The sequence below is a fragment of the Stigmatopora nigra genome, chromosome 11 (genome assembly GCF_051989575.1).
Source record: "Stigmatopora nigra isolate UIUO_SnigA chromosome 11, RoL_Snig_1.1, whole genome shotgun sequence".
Taxonomy (NCBI): Eukaryota; Metazoa; Chordata; class Actinopteri; order Syngnathiformes; family Syngnathidae; genus Stigmatopora; species Stigmatopora nigra.
This window is the reverse complement of record NC_135518.1, coordinates 14,714,370-14,731,243: the sequence shown is the minus strand read 5'-3', so window position 1 is coordinate 14,731,243 and position 16,874 is coordinate 14,714,370. Positions and strand designations below refer to the sequence as shown.

General features: G+C 60.0%; 3 protein-coding genes across 3 annotated transcripts; 1 reads left to right on the top strand and 2 right to left on the bottom strand.

The window, feature by feature from the left end:
• Positions 1-105: 105 nt before the first annotated feature.
• Positions 106-6,432, bottom strand: LOC144204267 (SH3 domain-binding protein 4-like). Its single transcript, XM_077728149.1, has 5 exons — positions 6,004-6,432; positions 3,718-3,876; positions 1,320-3,652; positions 519-707; positions 106-431 (listed from the first exon to the last, which is right to left on the bottom strand). Exons 2-5 carry the CDS (start codon positions 3,845-3,847, stop codon positions 216-218), a joined length of 2,868 nt encoding a protein of 955 aa, XP_077584275.1. The 5' UTR covers positions 3,848-3,876; positions 6,004-6,432; the 3' UTR covers positions 106-215.
• A 403-nt stretch (positions 6,433-6,835) lies between these two features.
• pde1a (phosphodiesterase 1A, calmodulin-dependent) lies at positions 6,836-12,070 on the bottom strand. Its single transcript, XM_077728154.1, has 15 exons — positions 11,420-12,070; positions 10,873-10,899; positions 9,974-10,087; positions 9,713-9,895; positions 9,236-9,302; positions 9,016-9,132; positions 8,807-8,947; positions 8,644-8,744; positions 8,458-8,583; positions 8,275-8,376; positions 8,067-8,187; positions 7,881-7,962; positions 7,477-7,731; positions 7,246-7,374; positions 6,836-7,169 (listed from the first exon to the last, which is right to left on the bottom strand). Exons 1-15 carry the CDS (start codon positions 11,803-11,805, stop codon positions 7,105-7,107), a joined length of 2,016 nt encoding a protein of 671 aa, XP_077584280.1. The 5' UTR covers positions 11,806-12,070; the 3' UTR covers positions 6,836-7,104.
• A 2,018-nt stretch (positions 12,071-14,088) lies between these two features.
• On the top strand, positions 14,089-16,397 carry frzb (frizzled related protein). Its single transcript, XM_077728151.1, has 8 exons — positions 14,089-14,501; positions 14,592-14,840; positions 14,915-14,950; positions 15,052-15,108; positions 15,191-15,256; positions 15,456-15,660; positions 15,811-15,874; positions 15,952-16,397. Exons 1-8 carry the CDS (start codon positions 14,285-14,287, stop codon positions 16,009-16,011), a joined length of 954 nt encoding a protein of 317 aa, XP_077584277.1. The 5' UTR covers positions 14,089-14,284; the 3' UTR covers positions 16,012-16,397.
• Positions 16,398-16,874: the final 477 nt, after the last annotated feature.

Below are 16,874 nucleotides of genomic sequence, written 5' to 3'. Positions count from 1 at the left end.
CCTGTAGGGGTTAAAAATAAAGAATTATTGGCTGATGAAAGATGTTGGTAACTTCCTCGCCGCACCACCAGAGAAAGCGCACAGAATCCAACTGATGAAAAGGGCTACAAAAGGGGCAAAACAAGTTTGCTTTTATTGGCGGCGGCGGCGGCGACGACGATGATGACAAAGACCACGTGAGACAAAAGAGAAAGAATCCAGGCAGAGGAAGCCAGTCAGTCGATCTGCGGTGGCTGGGCGAAGGCGGCGCCCCGCAGGACGTCCAGGCAGTGGACCAGGAGCAGCGTGCCGCTCAGGTGCTTCCAGCGTCTGGTGACGGGGCTCTTCATGCGGTCCAGCCCCACGTGCAGCTCCTGGATCACGTCGCGGTAGCTGTCGCCCAAGTGCGACGCCCAGGTCACCAGGAAGTCGTACGCCGGCTTCCACATGGCCTGAAGAGGCGGCGGGGCGAGAGCAGGCGTCGGCGCCGGTGGTCAGACACGACGGCGGCGGCACGCCCGACGCCGGGGATCGCCCACCTCGCCGTCCAGCGCGCCGTTCTTGTCGCGGTGCGGCGCCTCGTAGGCGTCCATCTGCCGCCGCGACACCTTGGCCAGCCGCTCGGCCAGCTCACGCCAGCGGCCCGCCACCTCCACCGCCGTGGTCAGCAGCACAAAGTCCACCAGGAGACGGGCCACCAGGCCCTGGCAGTCCATCTTCAGCAGAGCCTATATTAAAGAAAAAAATAGAGTGACTTGAAATCAACAGAAAGTGACTTGCAAGTGACCCCAAATCAACAAAAAGTTGCCGGCGAGCGGCAAGGGAATGCTTCAAACTGAACTGGATGTGAGGGGGTGACGTACTTTGGGTTAGAGTTGAATGGTCTTCTACTTTGTGGTTGTGGCTAAAAGTGGCGAAAAATAAAGCGGTTGACAAATGGCTTGAAAATTGAGCAATTGGTTCCAATTACGGTGGATGGACATTGACAAGAAGCTTGTATCTAACAAACGCCACTGACCCAAAATGGCTGACACGCGTTGATGGCTTAACCAATTGGCAATGAGCTCAATATATATAGGGGATATGAGCTATGAATGTCTCTCGTCTCCGCTTGATGGCTTTTATTTTCCCATTTAAGGCTGGCGCGCGACCTTGCCACCTCTTTTCATGCATCTCCTCGAGGCCGTGACCCCCCAGCCCCCTTACTACCCCCCCCCATTTGTCCATCTCGTGGGCTCAAATGACTTTTCCGTGGCTGCAGATTAAGAAGTGATGGAGGTGTTAAAATGCGTCAAATCCGGTTGATTTTTTGGGGTCACTTTGGCCGGCGGGCGACTCACCGCGAGCAGCTCCTTCTGAAAGGACTTGGACTCCTTGCCGCGGGCCTCGTTGCAGTCCTCTTTCAGCCTCTCCAGGACGCAGGCCACCCTCTCGGGCTCGCTGTCCAGCCGGGTGCGGCAGAGGCTGGCGGCGGGCAGGTGGCCGTAGCCCAGGGCGTCGGCGAAGGCCCGCCAGTCGCCGATGTTCTCCATGAGCACGGTGCGCACCGAGGCGTAGATGTAGGTGAGGAACTTGCAGGGCCTGAGGACCTGCTCCAGCAAGGAGGAGGCGGTGAGCTCCGGCCCCCCCAGGCGGCCGGCCGCCGCCGCCGCCGTCGCTGCCGCCGGGCCGGTGGTCAGCACGTTTTTGCTGTGGACCAGCCCCACCCGGCCCTGGTAGTAGCCCACGTACCATTCCTTGGTGCGCAAGTGGCCCTTCAACCTGACCTTCTGCTCGCTCAACAGCGCCACAAAGTCTCCCTTCTTGTACTCCAGCAGGTAGCCGTTCTTGCTCTGCCGCACCACCGTCTTCAGCAGCTTGCCCAGGCGCAGCTGGCCCACCGGGCGGTCGCGGAACACCGGGTACTTGGCCGCCACGGCCAGCGGCGACAGCACGATCTTGCCCACCTCCTTCTTCTTCAGGAAGCGCCGCCACGTCTTGGGCGCCGCCGCCGGCGTGCGCACGCAGAACTGGGCCAGCGCCGCGCCCCGCTCGTCCTCCACCCGCACCCTCAGGGTGAAGTCGCGGGCCTCGCCGCCGTCGCGGGAGCTGATCAGGTAGAGCAGGCGGCCCACCTTGCCCAGCCTGAGCTGGAAGCCCCGCACCGCCTGGGCCCGCTCGGCCGCCTTCACCGCGTAGTCGGCCGTGTTGGGGTACAGCCCCACCCGCAGGTCGCCGGGCCGGGCCAGGGGGAACTGGTGCCGCCCCCACAGCTGCAGGGCCACCGGCGGCGAAGGGCGCGCCCGCTGGGCCGCCGCCGCCGAGGACGCCGCCGCTTCGTTGACCAGCAGGGTCCCGGGGGCGCAGTCGTGGCCGAAGACGGCCACCACCGCCTTGAAGGAGGGGTGCACGTGCTTGGGCCCGTACACGCCCAGCGTCATCTTCTTGACCACGTGGTCCCACACCGAGGCGTCCCGCGACGGCGGCGAGGCGTCCCGCCACTGCGCCGTGGCGCACAGGTACATGCGGGGCTCCGGCTCGTCCAGGGGGACCCGCAGCGTGTCCCCGCACAGGGAGGCCGTCTCCACGGGGACGTAGGGTCCCTCTTTGCACAGGCTGCGGACGCAGACGATGCGGGCGCTGTCCCGCCTGTCCTCCTTGACCTCGGCCGACAGCTTCATCTCCAGCGTCAGGCCGCCCTTGGTCTCCGTGTTGCTCAGCCGGATCTCCAGCACGGGGCCCGTGGCCGTGCAGCGGTCGTTGTTCAGCTCCAGGGGCGGGTCCAGCAGGGCCCTGATGGAGACCTCCTGGCTGTCCCCCTCCGCCACGTGGCCCGGGGGCACCAGCAGCAGCGCCACGTCCGTGTCCGGGAGGCGGACGGCGCCCCCGGCCGCGTCCAGCCGGCAGAGCACGCTGCTCTCCACCGGCTGCGTCTGCCCCCAGCCCGGGCTGCGGCCCAGGGAATTCAAGTCGTGGCAGGAGCGGGCCAGCTTGCGGTGGTTGAGCCAGGCCGCCCGGAAGTCCTCGCGACTGCGGAACTGCTCCGGGGCCGGCGCCTTCAGGCCGCCGCCGAAGAAGGCGCCCGTCTCGTCCGACCGCGCCTGCAGGAGGGACATGTCGGACAGGCTGTAGGAGCGCTTGCTCCTGAAGAAGGGGTCGTCCCCGCGGAGGCCGGCCGCCGTTTGCTCCGAGGCGCCGCCGCCCCCGCCGCCGCCAAAAGCGTCCCAGTCGCCGGCGCCCGTCGCCGACTCCGCCGGCGTCTCGAAGAGGAGGAGGTCCTGGGCCCATTTGTGCCCGCCGTCGCTCTCCGGCGGGCTCCGGGGGAGGGGAGCCCCGCCGCGCAGGAAGGGGTTGGCCGCCGAGGCGAAGGGATTCCCGTTGCGCAAGGGGGCGGGCTCGGGGAGCCACTCGCCCAGCAGGTCCGTCTCCGAAGCCGTCTCCTCGCCGGCGCCCGAGGAGGAGTCGGGCGAGCCGGCGGGGCGCACGTAGGCGGCCGGGATGTAGCCCATCTCCGTGTTGTTGTGGGCGTACCACCAGTCGCCGCCCGAGGAGTCCAGGACGAACAGGCGCTGGCCCTTGGAGAACTTGAGCGCCGTGAAGCCGGACGGGCAGTAGTCCTTGACGGCCACCACCTCGCGAGCCACGCCCAGAGTGGCGCCGGCGCCGTCCAAGCGTAAGGCGCTGGGAGAAGGCACTGCCAACACACAACGCACAGCCGTCTTAAGGGCGAAGAATCCGGAGGCGGCGCTCCCAACTCACCTTTGATATCCACCAGAGTGGATTCGGAGACGCCCTCGCCCAGGTCGATCAGCGTCCCCTCGGACCTGCAGCGAGGCAGCGACGGAGCGTTGCTATTGGCCGACGCTCGGATCCGATGGGCCGCCATCATTCGTCAGCGGCGCCGTTCTCCCGTCATCTCTGGAAAAAAAAAGGTCTGTCAAAGCGCCCACGACAAATAGGATTTCTATTCCTTCCCGACGGTGAGCGGCCAGTCGCACTTCAGACGGGTCAAAGGAGGCCAGCCGTCGGAAGCCGGTCCATGGGTCAACTGTGGATCGGCGGCGGCCGTACGTCAAAAATAGAGAGAAAATAAACAGGAAGTGACACGGGAATGCCCCAGAGTCGAGGGGAAGCCACAGAAGGTGCACGGTGCGCCCATCCTACCCAGGACTCCTCCCCCGTTGCTGTGGCGTCGCTGTTTTCTCGACACGCCGAGCCGTCGCTCGCTCCGATGGCGGGAGCTGGGCGGCAGTCGCCGTGGCGACCCCCGACCCCGCTACTTGAAAAACGACAAAGGGGCCAAACGACGGGAGGAAATAAGGCAGAGAGATGAAAATGCTTGGGAATAAAGACGCTGTTTGTTTTTCTCCCGCTGGGTTGGGATGACTTTGGAGATCAAAGTCGGAGGAGCATCCTGGCCAGGGAGGGGGGGGCGGGACTTTGAGCCACTTTACGGGACTTGGCGGGGCCTCTCGCCGGGAAACGGGAAGTCCACGTCCGAGGAGGAAATGCCTTTGTGATGAGAGCGCCGGAAGGTACACGCTCCCTCCGCTAGCGTCAAGGCTAACCCACCGCACAGCCAGCCAGCCAGCTAGCCGCACGGGGTTAGCTCTAGCCGGCCCCCACGGGGTCAACTGACGGCCACGCCGTTTCATAGCCCTCCATTTCATCTACGCCACTGAAAATGAATTTCCTGAGTGTACGACTAGCAACAACAAAAAAAGCTCCAATTGTTTTCTCATGAAATGTGTATTTGTCTAAAGGAAGGAGCGACTCATGGGATGTGGCTAACGGGCTTAGAATTTGTGGCCCCCAAAAGACCTTGCGTTGGCTCGCAGGTGTTTGGACGGCTTCCCGAGAACATCGGCCGTGATCTGGAGACGCCCCCGGCCGGTGGGGGGAGGGGCGCAACGGGGGGAATGCCAGGAATGTTGGCCGGCGCAATGACATCATGAAATATTCTGGGGGAGCTAGGAACGGAACAGAGCCGTCGTGATCACCTCGCCGTTAAAAGAGCCGTTAGCCTTCGCGGGATCGGCCCTTTTGCCCTTCAGGTCAACTTTGTCCAAACTTTGTATCTATTAAAAATAGAGGAGGCCTTGCCGACTTACTCGAGTATGGAAAAGCGTGCGATGGGGCGGCAGGTGAACAAAAGGGGGCGTTTGCGTGTAAACTAGCCTCCCCGCGACGTGACTTTCCCCCGGGGAAGATGGAGGGGGGGGGGGGGGGTCGGTGGCAGGGGAAGGGGCGTGGCCTTTGTCCCATCAGGCTTATCTAAGATCACATGTGTTGCCAGAAACAATGAAATCCATTCAAGAAGCGACGCCACATCACAGCAACTTTTGCCCACCACCTCCAATTGAACCATTTCCACCTTTCCTAACCGCCTTAAACAAAAAAACTACTTTAAAAGGGTGATTGGGGGCAGAAGCCGATTTGATGACTTGTGGGAATGTACTAAATCAACGGAAAGAGGCCCCATATTAACAGGAAATGCCCAGAGATGAACAGTGAGGGACCGAGAAATTGCGTGAAATGGAACAGAAAAGGGAACAATGCCTCCAAATCAATATCTTTCATAAAAGAGCCTGAGATCAATCGGAAGTGCCCCAAATCGACAGAAAGCTTTCCCAATGAATTGTTATTTTTAGTTCAAAGTAAAAAGGAAAGAGGGTGACTCGATGTAAACCAAGTCACGGGCTGCCACTGACGTCTATCGCCGTCAACGATAGAAAAAGATGATGAAGAGCGAGCGACGCGCATCTGGAAGCGACAAATCTCGGCACGAGCGAGCGAGGCATCCGCGTTCCTCGTCACCATGGCAACCGGCCGCCTAACCTCGCGTCGGTGGCCCAAAAATGCCGAAAGAGTTGGCCTCTCGCGCCAAACTCGCCGAACCTCTCCGACGCCAACTTTCGCCAAATCCCGGCGCCGCCATGACGACGACGACGACGTCAAAGACGACGACAACGACAACCACGACGAACGACGAGACTCGCCAGGCAGAGAAGGGAAGAAAAAAAAAAACAAAAGATGGCAGCTCACCGATCGAGTGCGTCGCGTCTGCTTCGGCGGTTCCGCCGCCGGGGCCTCGGGGAAAACTCTGGCCGTCCGTCGTGGAGATTTTTTTAGCGTCGCCGCCCCTCGCTACCGCTAAAAGGTTTCGGAAAGGGAAGGCTAGGGAGGGAGGGAGGAAGAGAGGGAGGGGGGGGGGGGGGGTGAGAGAGTGCTTGAGAGGGAGGGAGAGAAAGAGAGAGAGAGCTAGCGGCTTGAGCGCCAGCATGGAAGGCAGACAAGCGGACAGGCAGGCCAGCGGCCAGCCCGGCTGATGTCACCCAGCCGGGGAGGGGCTTCTTTCTCGCCTCCCACAGTGGACGGGGCAAATCTCAAAGGCACTTGATTGGCTATTTGTTCCGTCCACAGCCAAATCCATCAAGTAGCATCTTACCCGTGCTAGATGTTCGATAGAAAAACCTAGGAGCATCAAAGTGGTCCATTTGTTTGCTCATTACCCTGTCCAAAATTAAGTTCACCACGAGTCATCTTTCCAGTGCCATGGAAGACAATATTTGGGCCATTTCGGGGTGACTTTTAGTTCATTTCTTGGCTTGGAGACGGAGGCCTTTTCCACTGGCCGTTTGGGACTGTTGACAAGAGGCTCCGCCCACCCACAGTCGGCATGGAATAGCCAAGGTGTCTTCCGGCCCCTGACGCCAACAAAGACGGGAAACCGAGGCCGGCTGCCCTTTCCCGTTCCCCGCGGGCTATTGTGTCCATTGAGCGTCCCAAGTCGTCCATTATTTCCTCCCATAAACTCTTTTGACATTGAGTCAACTTGAAATGCTCGTCTCTTTTCTTTGACGTCACGCCTTCAAAAGTCACTTGAGAACTTTTATTCCGATTTCAAGACAAAACGTGTACGACACACACGCACACACACACACACACACACACACACACACACGAGCGCTCCCTTCGTCGGCGGCGACGGACTCTCATCCGAACGACACCTCCTCGCGTCCCAAAGTTCAGGCTAAGCTAGCCGGCCGTCCAGTGGGTGCTAAGCTAAGTGGCGGCCATCTTGTTGTGGCGCCGCGTTGGAGGACGGCGGGAGAGAAGAGCTCGCCACGGCGACCGATCGCCACGCTAGGCGTTCTCGGGCACTTCCCGGTCCTCCTCTTCTTCATCCTCCTCCTCTCCCGGCCCCGCCCCTACAAGGGTCACCGCGGCAACGGGTCACCCAGCGCCCGACGGCTAACCAGCTGGCCAAGCGGCGTAGAAACGTACCGTTTAATCCGGAAGGCTTTTCCGTCCGGAGGTCGGGTGACTCTTGGCGCTTTGGCGTTTGGTCGGCCCTGTGAACGGGGCTCTCTGACTCCTCCCCCTCGGGCTCTTCTTGCTCCCTATTGGCCAATTCTATACCGCAAAAGGCACTTGAAACTCAGCGGCAGCAATCAAAGCAATTTGAAAACGTCAGACCAATGGAAGAGCAGTAATGGCGCCATTTTTGTGGCGTACCGTCCACGGAGAGCTCCTTCCACCTGTCCTTGTTGCGGTTGATGACGTCGCTCAGGCGCCTCCCCAGCGCCGGCAGGTCGACGGCGGCCAGCGAGAAGTCGGCGCGGTGGGCGCGTCTCTGGAGCGAGTCCACGGCCACCGGGCCGCCGGGCGACTCGCTGCCCTTCCTCTCCTCCTCCAGCAGGGGCGCCATGACTTTCTGGGCCACGTCCACCAGGACGCCGAAGGTGGGCTCCACGATGAAGTCGATGAAACCTGGCGGGCGGCCCGTCAATGCCCCGTCAATGCCTCCGCCGGACAAAAATGGCCTCCCGTTCTAGGCTAGCTAGCCTAGGCTATCAGATGTTTGGGTTTGTTTTTCCATTTGCGGCCGCGAACTCGCTGGGATCGGGGCGGCTTCTTACCGATCTGCGACTGCGCGATCATGGTGGCTTTGCGGTCGCACAGGGGAGAAAAGGGAAGGCCCAACTCCACTTCTTTGTCCCCCTGCCGGTGCACACAAATGACCAGGCTTCACTTGGAAGTGACGGGGAAGGCGGGAATGTCCTGGCCGGCCGGCTGGCCGCCACAACGTCACGGGACGGACGCACCTGTCTGAAGAACTCCTCCATGAGACTGTGTGTCCAACGGTAGTGCAGAGGCCAGCTTTTGGCCGGGTGGCTGATGTCGGCGGCGTGCAGCATCAGAGACAAAAGCTTCACCTTGTCCACGCTGGGTGTGTGGGGGGGGAACGAGAGAGAGAGAGAGAGAGAAAGGGAAGCCGTGCCATTCGCGGCAAAGGAAGGCCGGTAGAGCCACCTGTGCGGCTGCGCCAGAACGTTCCTCATGCTCTTGATCTGCTGAAAGTGGCACGACATGTCCGTGGCCATCACCATCTCGATCACCAGCGCGCGCAGCTCCCTGAAGTCACGCGAGCAAGCGCACAGTGGGTACACTTAGTAAGTCAACACAAGCAAAAAAACAACAACAACATCAACTGGCCTCCAGTCGTCCTTGTTGAGATTGATCAGGATGTTGGTGTCGTCGTCCGCCATCAGTCTGTAGGCGGCGCTCACGTGGTGGTTCTCCAGCACCGAGCGGTCGTTGTACAAGGTGGCCACCTCGGACCTGAGACGGGGAAAAAAACAATTCAAATCATCAAGGAAGGAAGGAAAGTCACTTGCCTACCTGGTGTGGATGTGAAAGTTGTTGGTGGTGCCCGTGTGCTCAAAGTCGTGAATGGCCGCCGCCAGAACCATGGCCAGGATCTCCAGTTCGTTGAGCCAGTGCTGCGGGCCCAGACCCGGACGGCGGTCACAATCCGGCGGGTCGGCTGGCGTTCTGCCGTTACCATGGTTCCCGTGTGCAGCATGAGAAAGTGCGCCGTCTGCGTCACGTCGGCGGCGTGGATCAGGTTGTGGTAGGGGTTCTTGTGTTTGCTGTAGCCGCTCTCCAGGGCCTCCACGAACTGGACCAGCGCCGGGACCGGGATCTGAAAGGCGCTCCATATTTTTGTTTTGCCACCGGCGGACCCTAGACACGCCCCACCGGCCAGCCTACCCTGAACCTGTTGATGAGGTCGTAGCGCGTCAGCAGGTCGTAGACCAGGAACTTGAGGGCGTGCTCGCCCGTGCCCTCGTGAAGCAAAAAGACGTCAAATGACCACTGGTCCACGTCCTGCAACCACACCGTGGAGTCGGGATGACCTTTCGCCATCTGGTTGGCGTGCGTCGAGACGCTCGTCCCGGCCAAGGCCCCAAATTTTCTATTTTTTTTTTACCTTGAGCGCCGCGTTTGCCGCCGGCGGGTACGTCAGGCCGGCCATGTTGGACGTCCGTCTGTACATCCTATCGAGAGAGAGAAAGAGATGGGACGGACAAAAGGACGGCTTTTTCTTTCTTCCTCCTCCGGATGCCCGGTTGTCACGGCAACCGGGCATTTCGCGGCTCGTTAAGCGTGCCGACGTGGTCGCGGAAAAAAGGCATTCTGAAGCGCCGTCCGTCCAACTTGACTGCTTATCTGCAATGTGCATGAGGCTTTTCATTGAAAACCATTGACTTTTTTGCCCTCTGATCATTGTGACCGAGTCCAGCTCAAAGGTCATTTTGAAAGACACTCATCCGCAACCATTTTGATTGTGAACTTGGTCGCAATTTGGGTCCGGTTGACCGACTTCCCCATCACTTTGGGACAAAACGGCGGAGTCAGCGCGGAGCTAGCGGCAAGCGTCACGGCGAAGGCGGCGGCGTAAAGCGACCTCTCCACGAAAATGCCGGCCTGCACGGCGTGGACGATGCTGCGGAAGCGCGGCTTCTCCTCGGGGCGGCGCTTGGCCACGCCCATCTCCCGGCTGAAGGTGCAGGCCAGCCAATCGCGGACCTCCCTGGGCACCGACTCGGCCCGCAGCTCGCTCAGCTCGTCCTCGGGGTCCAACAGACGCCTGACAGACGGACAAATGCTTAGAGCTGGTCGGACCTGCTCGGACAGACGGTTTGGCGTCCCGGGTCGCCGGACTCACTTGGTCTCGTCGGCGTAGACGGCGTCCAGCATGACGGCCGCCATCCGCAGGTTGGAGCGCAGCTGGCCCACGTCCACCACGCCGCGGTCCAACTGCTCCATGGCCGTCTTCAGCCTCCGGGACACAAAAGAGCGAGACGGTCACATCCCACGTCTGCACGGCTCGGTGTTAACGTTCACCGAGTCCGAATGGCTACGGAGAGGCTGAAAAAAAGCATTAGGCCAAGGAGACAACAACGTACACCGTTCATGACGCAAATGTTAGCACGGTTAAAAGGGCCACATGGACGGCGATAAAGAGCATTTTAGCTTCATGCTAACGTTAGCACGGGGGGAATTGCCAGAGTGATACGCGGGTGAAAAAAAGCATTAGAGCCACGTGCTAGCGTTAGCACAGTCCGAATGGCCACGGGGACACTCAAAAGAGCATTAGGTAGCGGAAGTGTCCAAAGAGAGCATTAGTATAGCATTAGTAGAGCTTCATGCTAGCGGTAACACGCTCAAAATGACCACGGAGATGCAGAAAACCAATGTGATAGCTCCACGCTAATGTGACTCCGGATAAAGCAGTTCAATGGGACGGTCCTATTGTTGGAATTGTCCAAATGTTTTATATTTGATGAGAAACAAGAGGATGTGTCCAAAAGACACGGGCCTGTTTTTTGGAAAGGGTTCAACGGCCGCCGATGGCCTTTTGAGTCCTCGGGGCGCCGCCGCCGCGCCCGAGGGAGTCGTGCGCGGAGCGTGTCGGAATCAAAGGAGAGCCGTTGTCGCGGTAACCAAAATGAAGGCGATACGGATTAGTTTCCATGGCGACGAAGCGAGAGCGCCAAACGGGGAGCCAAACGGGGAGCCAAAGTCGGGAAGCGCTCCGCTCCGAAGGGGAAGCCGCGCTCTCACCTTTGCGACGTGCTTTTGTAATTCCGCCTGGAAGGACAAGCAAACAATCAATCAGGTCAAAGCGCCGGCGGGAGGGAAGCCGGGGGCCCCGGAGACGGGGGCCCCGGAGCCGGGACCCCGGAGACCCCTTTTCCTCGTGGGCTCCGGCCCCCTGAAAAAGTCAGGCCCGTGCATATCCCCGGGAGTGTTAAAATTCCAACTTGGCTGCCCGTGGTGTAAAGTTTCATCTCCTAATATAGCCAAATTTGGGAAATTCTCGTTGGACGATCCGACAACTCGGAATGGGAGGGCGGATCTGGTCACGTGACAACTTTTCCGTCGGTTTGAAGCGGGAGGACGGCCGGCCCTCCCGCTCCAAACCGATGGAACGGACGTCTAACGTCCAGTTTGTCCCCGGCGCCCCGGGACGAGGGCGGACGGGGGGGACGCGGGCCGGTCGCCATTGGCGACGATGACATCATGGCCAAACTAGAGCGGCGGCGGCGACGGCGGCCCGCACGACGTGGTGGCAAATTGGAGTGGCGGCAATGACGGCGCGTTAACTTACATTCCTCGGAGGCGAAGCAGAACCTGACTGTTATGGTGGCGTTCTTCCTCCCGCTGGGCCATTTGTTGCTCTTCTCCCTGCGCCATTGCCTGCACCTGGACCTCCTCCAGCTCATCCTCCTCCTCACTTGGATCCTCCCGTGCGTCTGGCTCCCCCTCCATCCGGACACCGCTTCTTTTCTCTTCCTCGTCCTCCTCTTCACTTGGATCCTCCCGCTCCATGCTCAAAGCCTGCTCCCGTGCGTGTGGCTCGCCCTCCGTACGGACGCTCTTTTTCTCCTCTTCCTCCTCCTCCTCCTCCGCCTCCTCCTCTTCTTCCTCTCCTCCTTGTGGGTCCGGCTCCTGCGCCTGGCTGCGGTCCTCCTCCACCTCCTCCTGGGCGTTCATGCGGACAGGCGGGGGCAGAAGCGGGCGTCCGTCGAGCGGAGACGTGGACGTCGGACCACGCCGAGCGGGAAGTTCATGGAGTTGTTCCCTCCTGGCGTCAGAGTGGACCTCTGGGAGGGGGGGGGGGGGGGCGGGGGGCGCGGCTCTTGACGAAGCCGGCGGCGGACAAAAACGGCCGACTTGCCTCCGGTCCGACGGGTGGTCCCGGAGTGGATCGCCGTGGCAACCAACGCTGGCTGGATAGATGGATGGATGAAGAGAGGCAGAGAGAGAGAGAGAGAGAGAGAGAGGGCGGGAGGAGAGAGCCAAGCCCAGCGCATTGGACAACGTTACCGTGGCAACGGCAAAGCGGCTGCTGGCTTTCAGAGTGATGGAATCCTGCGGCGCAGACTCCCCCTTTTTTTTTCCTCCTCGTTTTCTTTCTTGATCTCTCTCTCTCCTCAAATCTAGCCATTTCATCTGTCCTCCTCCGGGCCACTTGTTGTGGGGGTGCTGAAAGGAAAAGGAAAACATACCTTCAAAAAATAGATCCATAAGAAGTGTCCCAGGCATGCCCCAACTCATTTTCTGAGCGCATCCCAGCAGACTCCGGGCCAGAGATGGATTGGTGGCCAGTCACTGACAACCATGCACACTCACACCCACCCATCCAAACCTAAGGCCTACCATACATGTGTTTTGGAATGTGAGAGGAAAGCAGAGTACCCGGAGAAACATGCAAACTCCACACGGGCGGACCAACCTGGATTTGAACCCACGACCCCAGAGCCGGGAGGCCCACACCCTAACCACTAACACACGTGTCAAAGTGGCGGCCCGGGGGCCAAATGTTGACACTCTTGCGCCAACACGATGGGCTCCGACTGGGCCTGGTAGAGCTCTGTCTGGCCGGCAGAGGGCGCACTTTGCTAAATGTCCGCCAAGGCGGCGCTCTGGAGACCACTCGACCGAAAGTCTCTCAGAACGAGACAAACTCAATAAGGAGGGATCTGGAGAAGACCAGAAAAAAGGCACCAATGAGAGTCAAGCAGAAGCAAAAGGAAGAAACGCAAAATGTACAGGCACTAGTGACAGAAATAAACAGGAAGTGATGGAAGAAATGTCCCCAAATCTACAGGAGGTCATACACCATGACCCAAAAAGTCCAGTCAGTCGGCCACAAATGGAAAAAAAAGGTCACAGGACGTGACAGAAACAAAAGAGAATGACCAAAACTCAACAGGTCAGCCAAAATGGACCTAAAATCAACAGGAAGTGACATCAATACATGGCAAGTCACTCAGAAGAAGTTGGAAGTCAGCCAAGGGAGCAGGGAGTCGCCCAGAGATGTTGCCAAATCAACACCAGTGACTCATATCAAGCAAAGGTCAGCCCGACCAGGACCAAGACTAAAATGAGGCGCAGATGAACCGCGCAATCATTTGGCGCCATTTCAAAAGTCACCAAAAGGCCTCCTTCCAAATGGAGGAGACGAGGCCGGGCCGAAGAGGGCCTAAGAGGGCCTTTGTGGACGCAGCTGCGCTGCTATTTATGTTGGAAGAGAGAGCGCCGCTTTTCCCGGAATATTTGCCTGCGCGGAAAAGCAACACTTTTGTTTTTTTGCCTTTAATTGGAGCTTTCCGCGCCCGTGACGCACGCCTGCTCTGGCGGCGCTCACGGCCACGTCCCTTCTTGACTTATTTCTCAAGACGTGGCGCACGGCGGTACCAAAAGTGCTGACGAGCTCCCTTCTGCGTGTTGACACATGAGTCAGAAAAGCCGTCGGACCGGCCAGAGCCGGCCGACCGATGGGCCGGCCGATGGGCCGGCCCATCGGCCGGCCAATGGCCAGCCAGAGCCCTGGCGGAGAGTCAAGGCAAACAGCAGAAGCTCCCAAACAACATCTGACAAGCATTACTGCTGCTGTCTGGCGCCCGCGGCGTTCCTTGGCGTTCCTTGGCGTTCCTTGGCGCCTCGCCTGGGGCTTTTGGGCCTCTTTTCTTTTGGGAACAATATATGAATGAATCTATGGCGGCGCCTGACCTGGTCCTCCCCGGAGAGCGTTCTCCCCGAGGCCCCCAAAAACCATCAGAGGGGGCCATCAAAAGCCGGCGGGCCAGCCGGACACCCAGAGGAGGCTGTCGTGGGCTGTCGTGGGCCGTCATCCGATGCCGGCCCCGGCAATTCGACACAATTCCAACAGGAAGTCAGACGGCCAGCCTAAGGGTGAGGGGTGGGGGCGATGAGGGGACGTAGCAGAGAGAGCAGAGGGAGGGCAGGAAGGGGCTCGGAAAGGAAAGGAGAGACGCCAGAGGAAAGGGAACCTCCCTCTTTTCTTTTCTTCTCTCTTCCTTCCTTCCTTCTTTCCCCACTCGGTCCCGCCTCACCCCGTCCCGCCTCACTCCATCCCGCCTCACTCCGTCTCCCATCAGAAGAGCCGGCGGCGAGCGTCGGAGCGCACAGCGAGGCACGAGCGGGCGGCCACCGGGAAAGGCTATCCATGAGGCGCTGGGGCGCGTGGTGGTGGTGGGCGGCTTTGGCGGCGGCCTGCTGCCCGGGGCTGTGTCCGGCGGGGGCGCGAGCGGCGGCTTGCGAGCCGGTGCGGATCCCGCTGTGCCGCTCCATGCCCTGGAACATGACCAAGATGCCCAACCATCTGCACCACAGCACGCAGGACAACGCCGTGCTGGCCATCGAGCAGTTCGAGGGACTCCTGGGTCAGCGGGGTGGACCGGCCGTCCGTCAGACGCCGTATACGCCGCCGACAGCCAACGCCGACAGCCAACGCCGTTTGTCCGCCCACGCAGGGACGGGCTGCAGCGCCGACCTGCTCTTCTTCCTGTGCGCCATGTACGCGCCCATCTGCACCATCGACTTCCAGCACGAGCCCATCAAGCCCTGCAAGGCGGTGTGCGAGCGGGCCAAGCGCGGCTGCGAGCCCGTCATGCGGCGCTACAACCACAGCTGGCCCGACAGCCTCCACTGCGGCGAGCTGCCCCTCTACGACCGCGGCGTCTGCATCTCGCCCGAGGCCATCGTCAGGGCCGACGCTCCCGGTGAGAGCGGGGCGCCCGGTGGCCGCGGCGAGGAACGTCGGCTCACCTCGCCGCCTCGGTGTCTTTTTCCGCAGACGCGTCCTGGCAGGATCCCGGCAGGTGCGACCCAGGTGGCGACCTTCGACCTTCCGACGACAACATCAACAGAGTCACGTATCATTTGATTCTTCCCCTCCCCGGGACATTTGCCATCCCTTTTTTCATTCCGTAGAATCCAGCCCGGACTTCCCCCTGGACGCCAACGACCTTCACTGCCGAGGAGGCCTGGGTAAAGAGCGGGCGTCCCCCTCGGGGGTCGGGGGGTCACGGGCCCACCCACCGACTGACGAGCGGCCCTTCTGTCTTTGCAGATCGCTGCCAATGTAAGACGGTCAAGATGGGGCTGAAAAGCTACCTGAAGAACAACTACAACTACGGTGAGTCCCTGCGCGCACGCCGTCAAAAGTTTACGCGCCCAAATTGCGGCCAGCGATAGGCCAGGAGAAGCCGACTTTGGCCGGGTGGGAAAATTGGGATGGCACTGGAAAAGTCCTTTTAGGCGGAGTCCATTTTTGGAAATACACGAGTATTTTTGATCAATGGCGAGCGTACATGCCGACGCCCCCCCCCCCACAGCCATCCGGGCCCGCGTGCGTGAGGTGCGCGCGCGCGGAATGGAGCCGGCGGCGGTGGTGGAGGTTCGCGAGGTGCTCAAGTCGTCGCTGGTGCACATCCCCCGGGAGACGCTGACGTTGCACTACTCGTCGTCGTGCCGCTGCCCGCCCGTCGCCGCCGGCGACGAGTACCTGATCATGGGCTACGAGAACGAGGAGACGTCCAGGTAGGCCCGACGATGGCTGGCCCGACGATGGCTGGCCCGACGATGGCTGGCCCGACGATGGCTGGCCCGACGATGGCTGGCCCGACGATGGCTGGCCCGACGATGGCCGGCCCGAACGATGGCTGACCCCAATGATCGCCCATTGGCTAGATTGCTGCTGATCGACGGTTCCATCGCGCTCAAGTGGAAGGACAGGATGGGCCGCAAAGTCAAGGTATGTGCTGACCCTTGACCTTGAGAAAGGAATACACGGAGGGCTAAAAAAAAAAACGGTCTCCTTTTCTGTGGCAGCGCTGGGATCAGATCCTGCAAGGAAAAGCCCGAGCCGCTCATCGCCGGAGTCGCCACTGAGCCCCGACTACCCCCCACCAAAGCGTGTATATTGCACTATGGCCAGCGCGGATTTCCCGTACGCCAATTATCCCGAGAGGGCCGGCGACTTTTAGCCCCATCTGCCGTGGCCAGCCAATGGCTGAATGTAGTGGACTTCTCTTTGCACAAGGGCCTTTGCGTAGGTGCGTGCGTGCGTGCGTGCTCCCTTTTCCCATCATAAAGGGAATTTCCGCCGCCTCGGTGGCCCCAAAAAACAGCGTATTTACCAGGCTATGTGGGCTTTTTATCAAGGTGAAAAAAAAAGAACTTTTTTGGAAGCGAGTGCCGCTGCTACTCTCAAAGGGATTTTGTTTGACGTACAAAAAGAAAAGTATGGAAAAATAAAAGCCCCAAAACTCTTTTAAGGGGGAGTCTCATTTTTGTGGAGGGTTTTTTTTTCCATGCTCAATTCTTATTTGGGCACGCGCAAAGGTCTCCGTCTTACCTTCTTCATTTCCCGTGTTTTGTCAGCTGTGTTTGGGCCCCGCCAGGCAAGGGAAAATGTTTTGCTGGGGGATTTACGGCAGCGGCGGCGGCCTCGGCCTCCTCCTCCTCCTTGGCGACGTCCATTCCAGCTGAAAACACACACACACACACACACCTGCGTGAATGAGAGCCCGGCTGTTCCCGTTGAGGGGCACAAACAGGATATTGGCCATCCGTCGGCGAGACTCCAAACATTCCTTGGAGCCGAACTGGCACTATTTCGAGTGGACCAATTGGGATGGCCACAAATGTTCCGCCACAGAGCATTCTGTCTTTTGTCTTTCGCTTTTCACATTGGTTTTGTATTAGTCTGCCTCCCACATTTTGGCTGGACACGGCAACCAAAATACATGGAA

What these genes read in the sequence shown, in the direction of transcription:
- frzb (XM_077728151.1), top strand. Translation starts at nt 14,285, where the DNA reads ATGAGGCGCTGGGGCGCGTGGTGGTGGTGGGCGGCTTTGGCGGCGGCC. An exon ending in CGTCAGGGCCGACGCTCCCG is followed by an intron (nt 14,841 to 14,914) that starts GTGAGAGCGGGG and finishes CTTTTTCCGCAG; the next exon opens with ACGCGTCCTGGCAGGATCCC. An exon ending in TCACTGCCGAGGAGGCCTGG is followed by an intron (nt 15,109 to 15,190) that starts GTAAAGAGCGGG and finishes CTGTCTTTGCAG; the next exon opens with ATCGCTGCCAATGTAAGACG.
- LOC144204267 (XM_077728149.1), bottom strand. Translation starts at nt 3,847, where the DNA reads ATGATGGCGGCCCATCGGATCCGAGCGTCGGCCAATAGCAACGCTCCG. An exon ending in CACTCTGGTGGATATCAAAG is followed by an intron (nt 3,653 to 3,717) that starts GTGAGTTGGGAG and finishes GTGTGTTGGCAG; the next exon opens with TGCCTTCTCCCAGCGCCTTA. An exon ending in ACGGCGCGCTGGACGGCGAG is followed by an intron (nt 432 to 518) that starts GTGGGCGATCCC and finishes CCGCCTCTTCAG; the next exon opens with GCCATGTGGAAGCCGGCGTA.
- pde1a (XM_077728154.1), bottom strand. Translation starts at nt 11,805, where the DNA reads ATGAACGCCCAGGAGGAGGTGGAGGAGGACCGCAGCCAGGCGCAGGAG. An exon ending in TACAAAAGCACGTCGCAAAG is followed by an intron (nt 10,088 to 10,872) that starts GTGAGAGCGCGG and finishes TGTGTCCCGGAG; the next exon opens with GCTGAAGACGGCCATGGAGC. An exon ending in GTTCTGGCGCAGCCGCACAG is followed by an intron (nt 8,188 to 8,274) that starts GTGGCTCTACCG and finishes CCACACACCCAG; the next exon opens with CGTGGACAAGGTGAAGCTTT.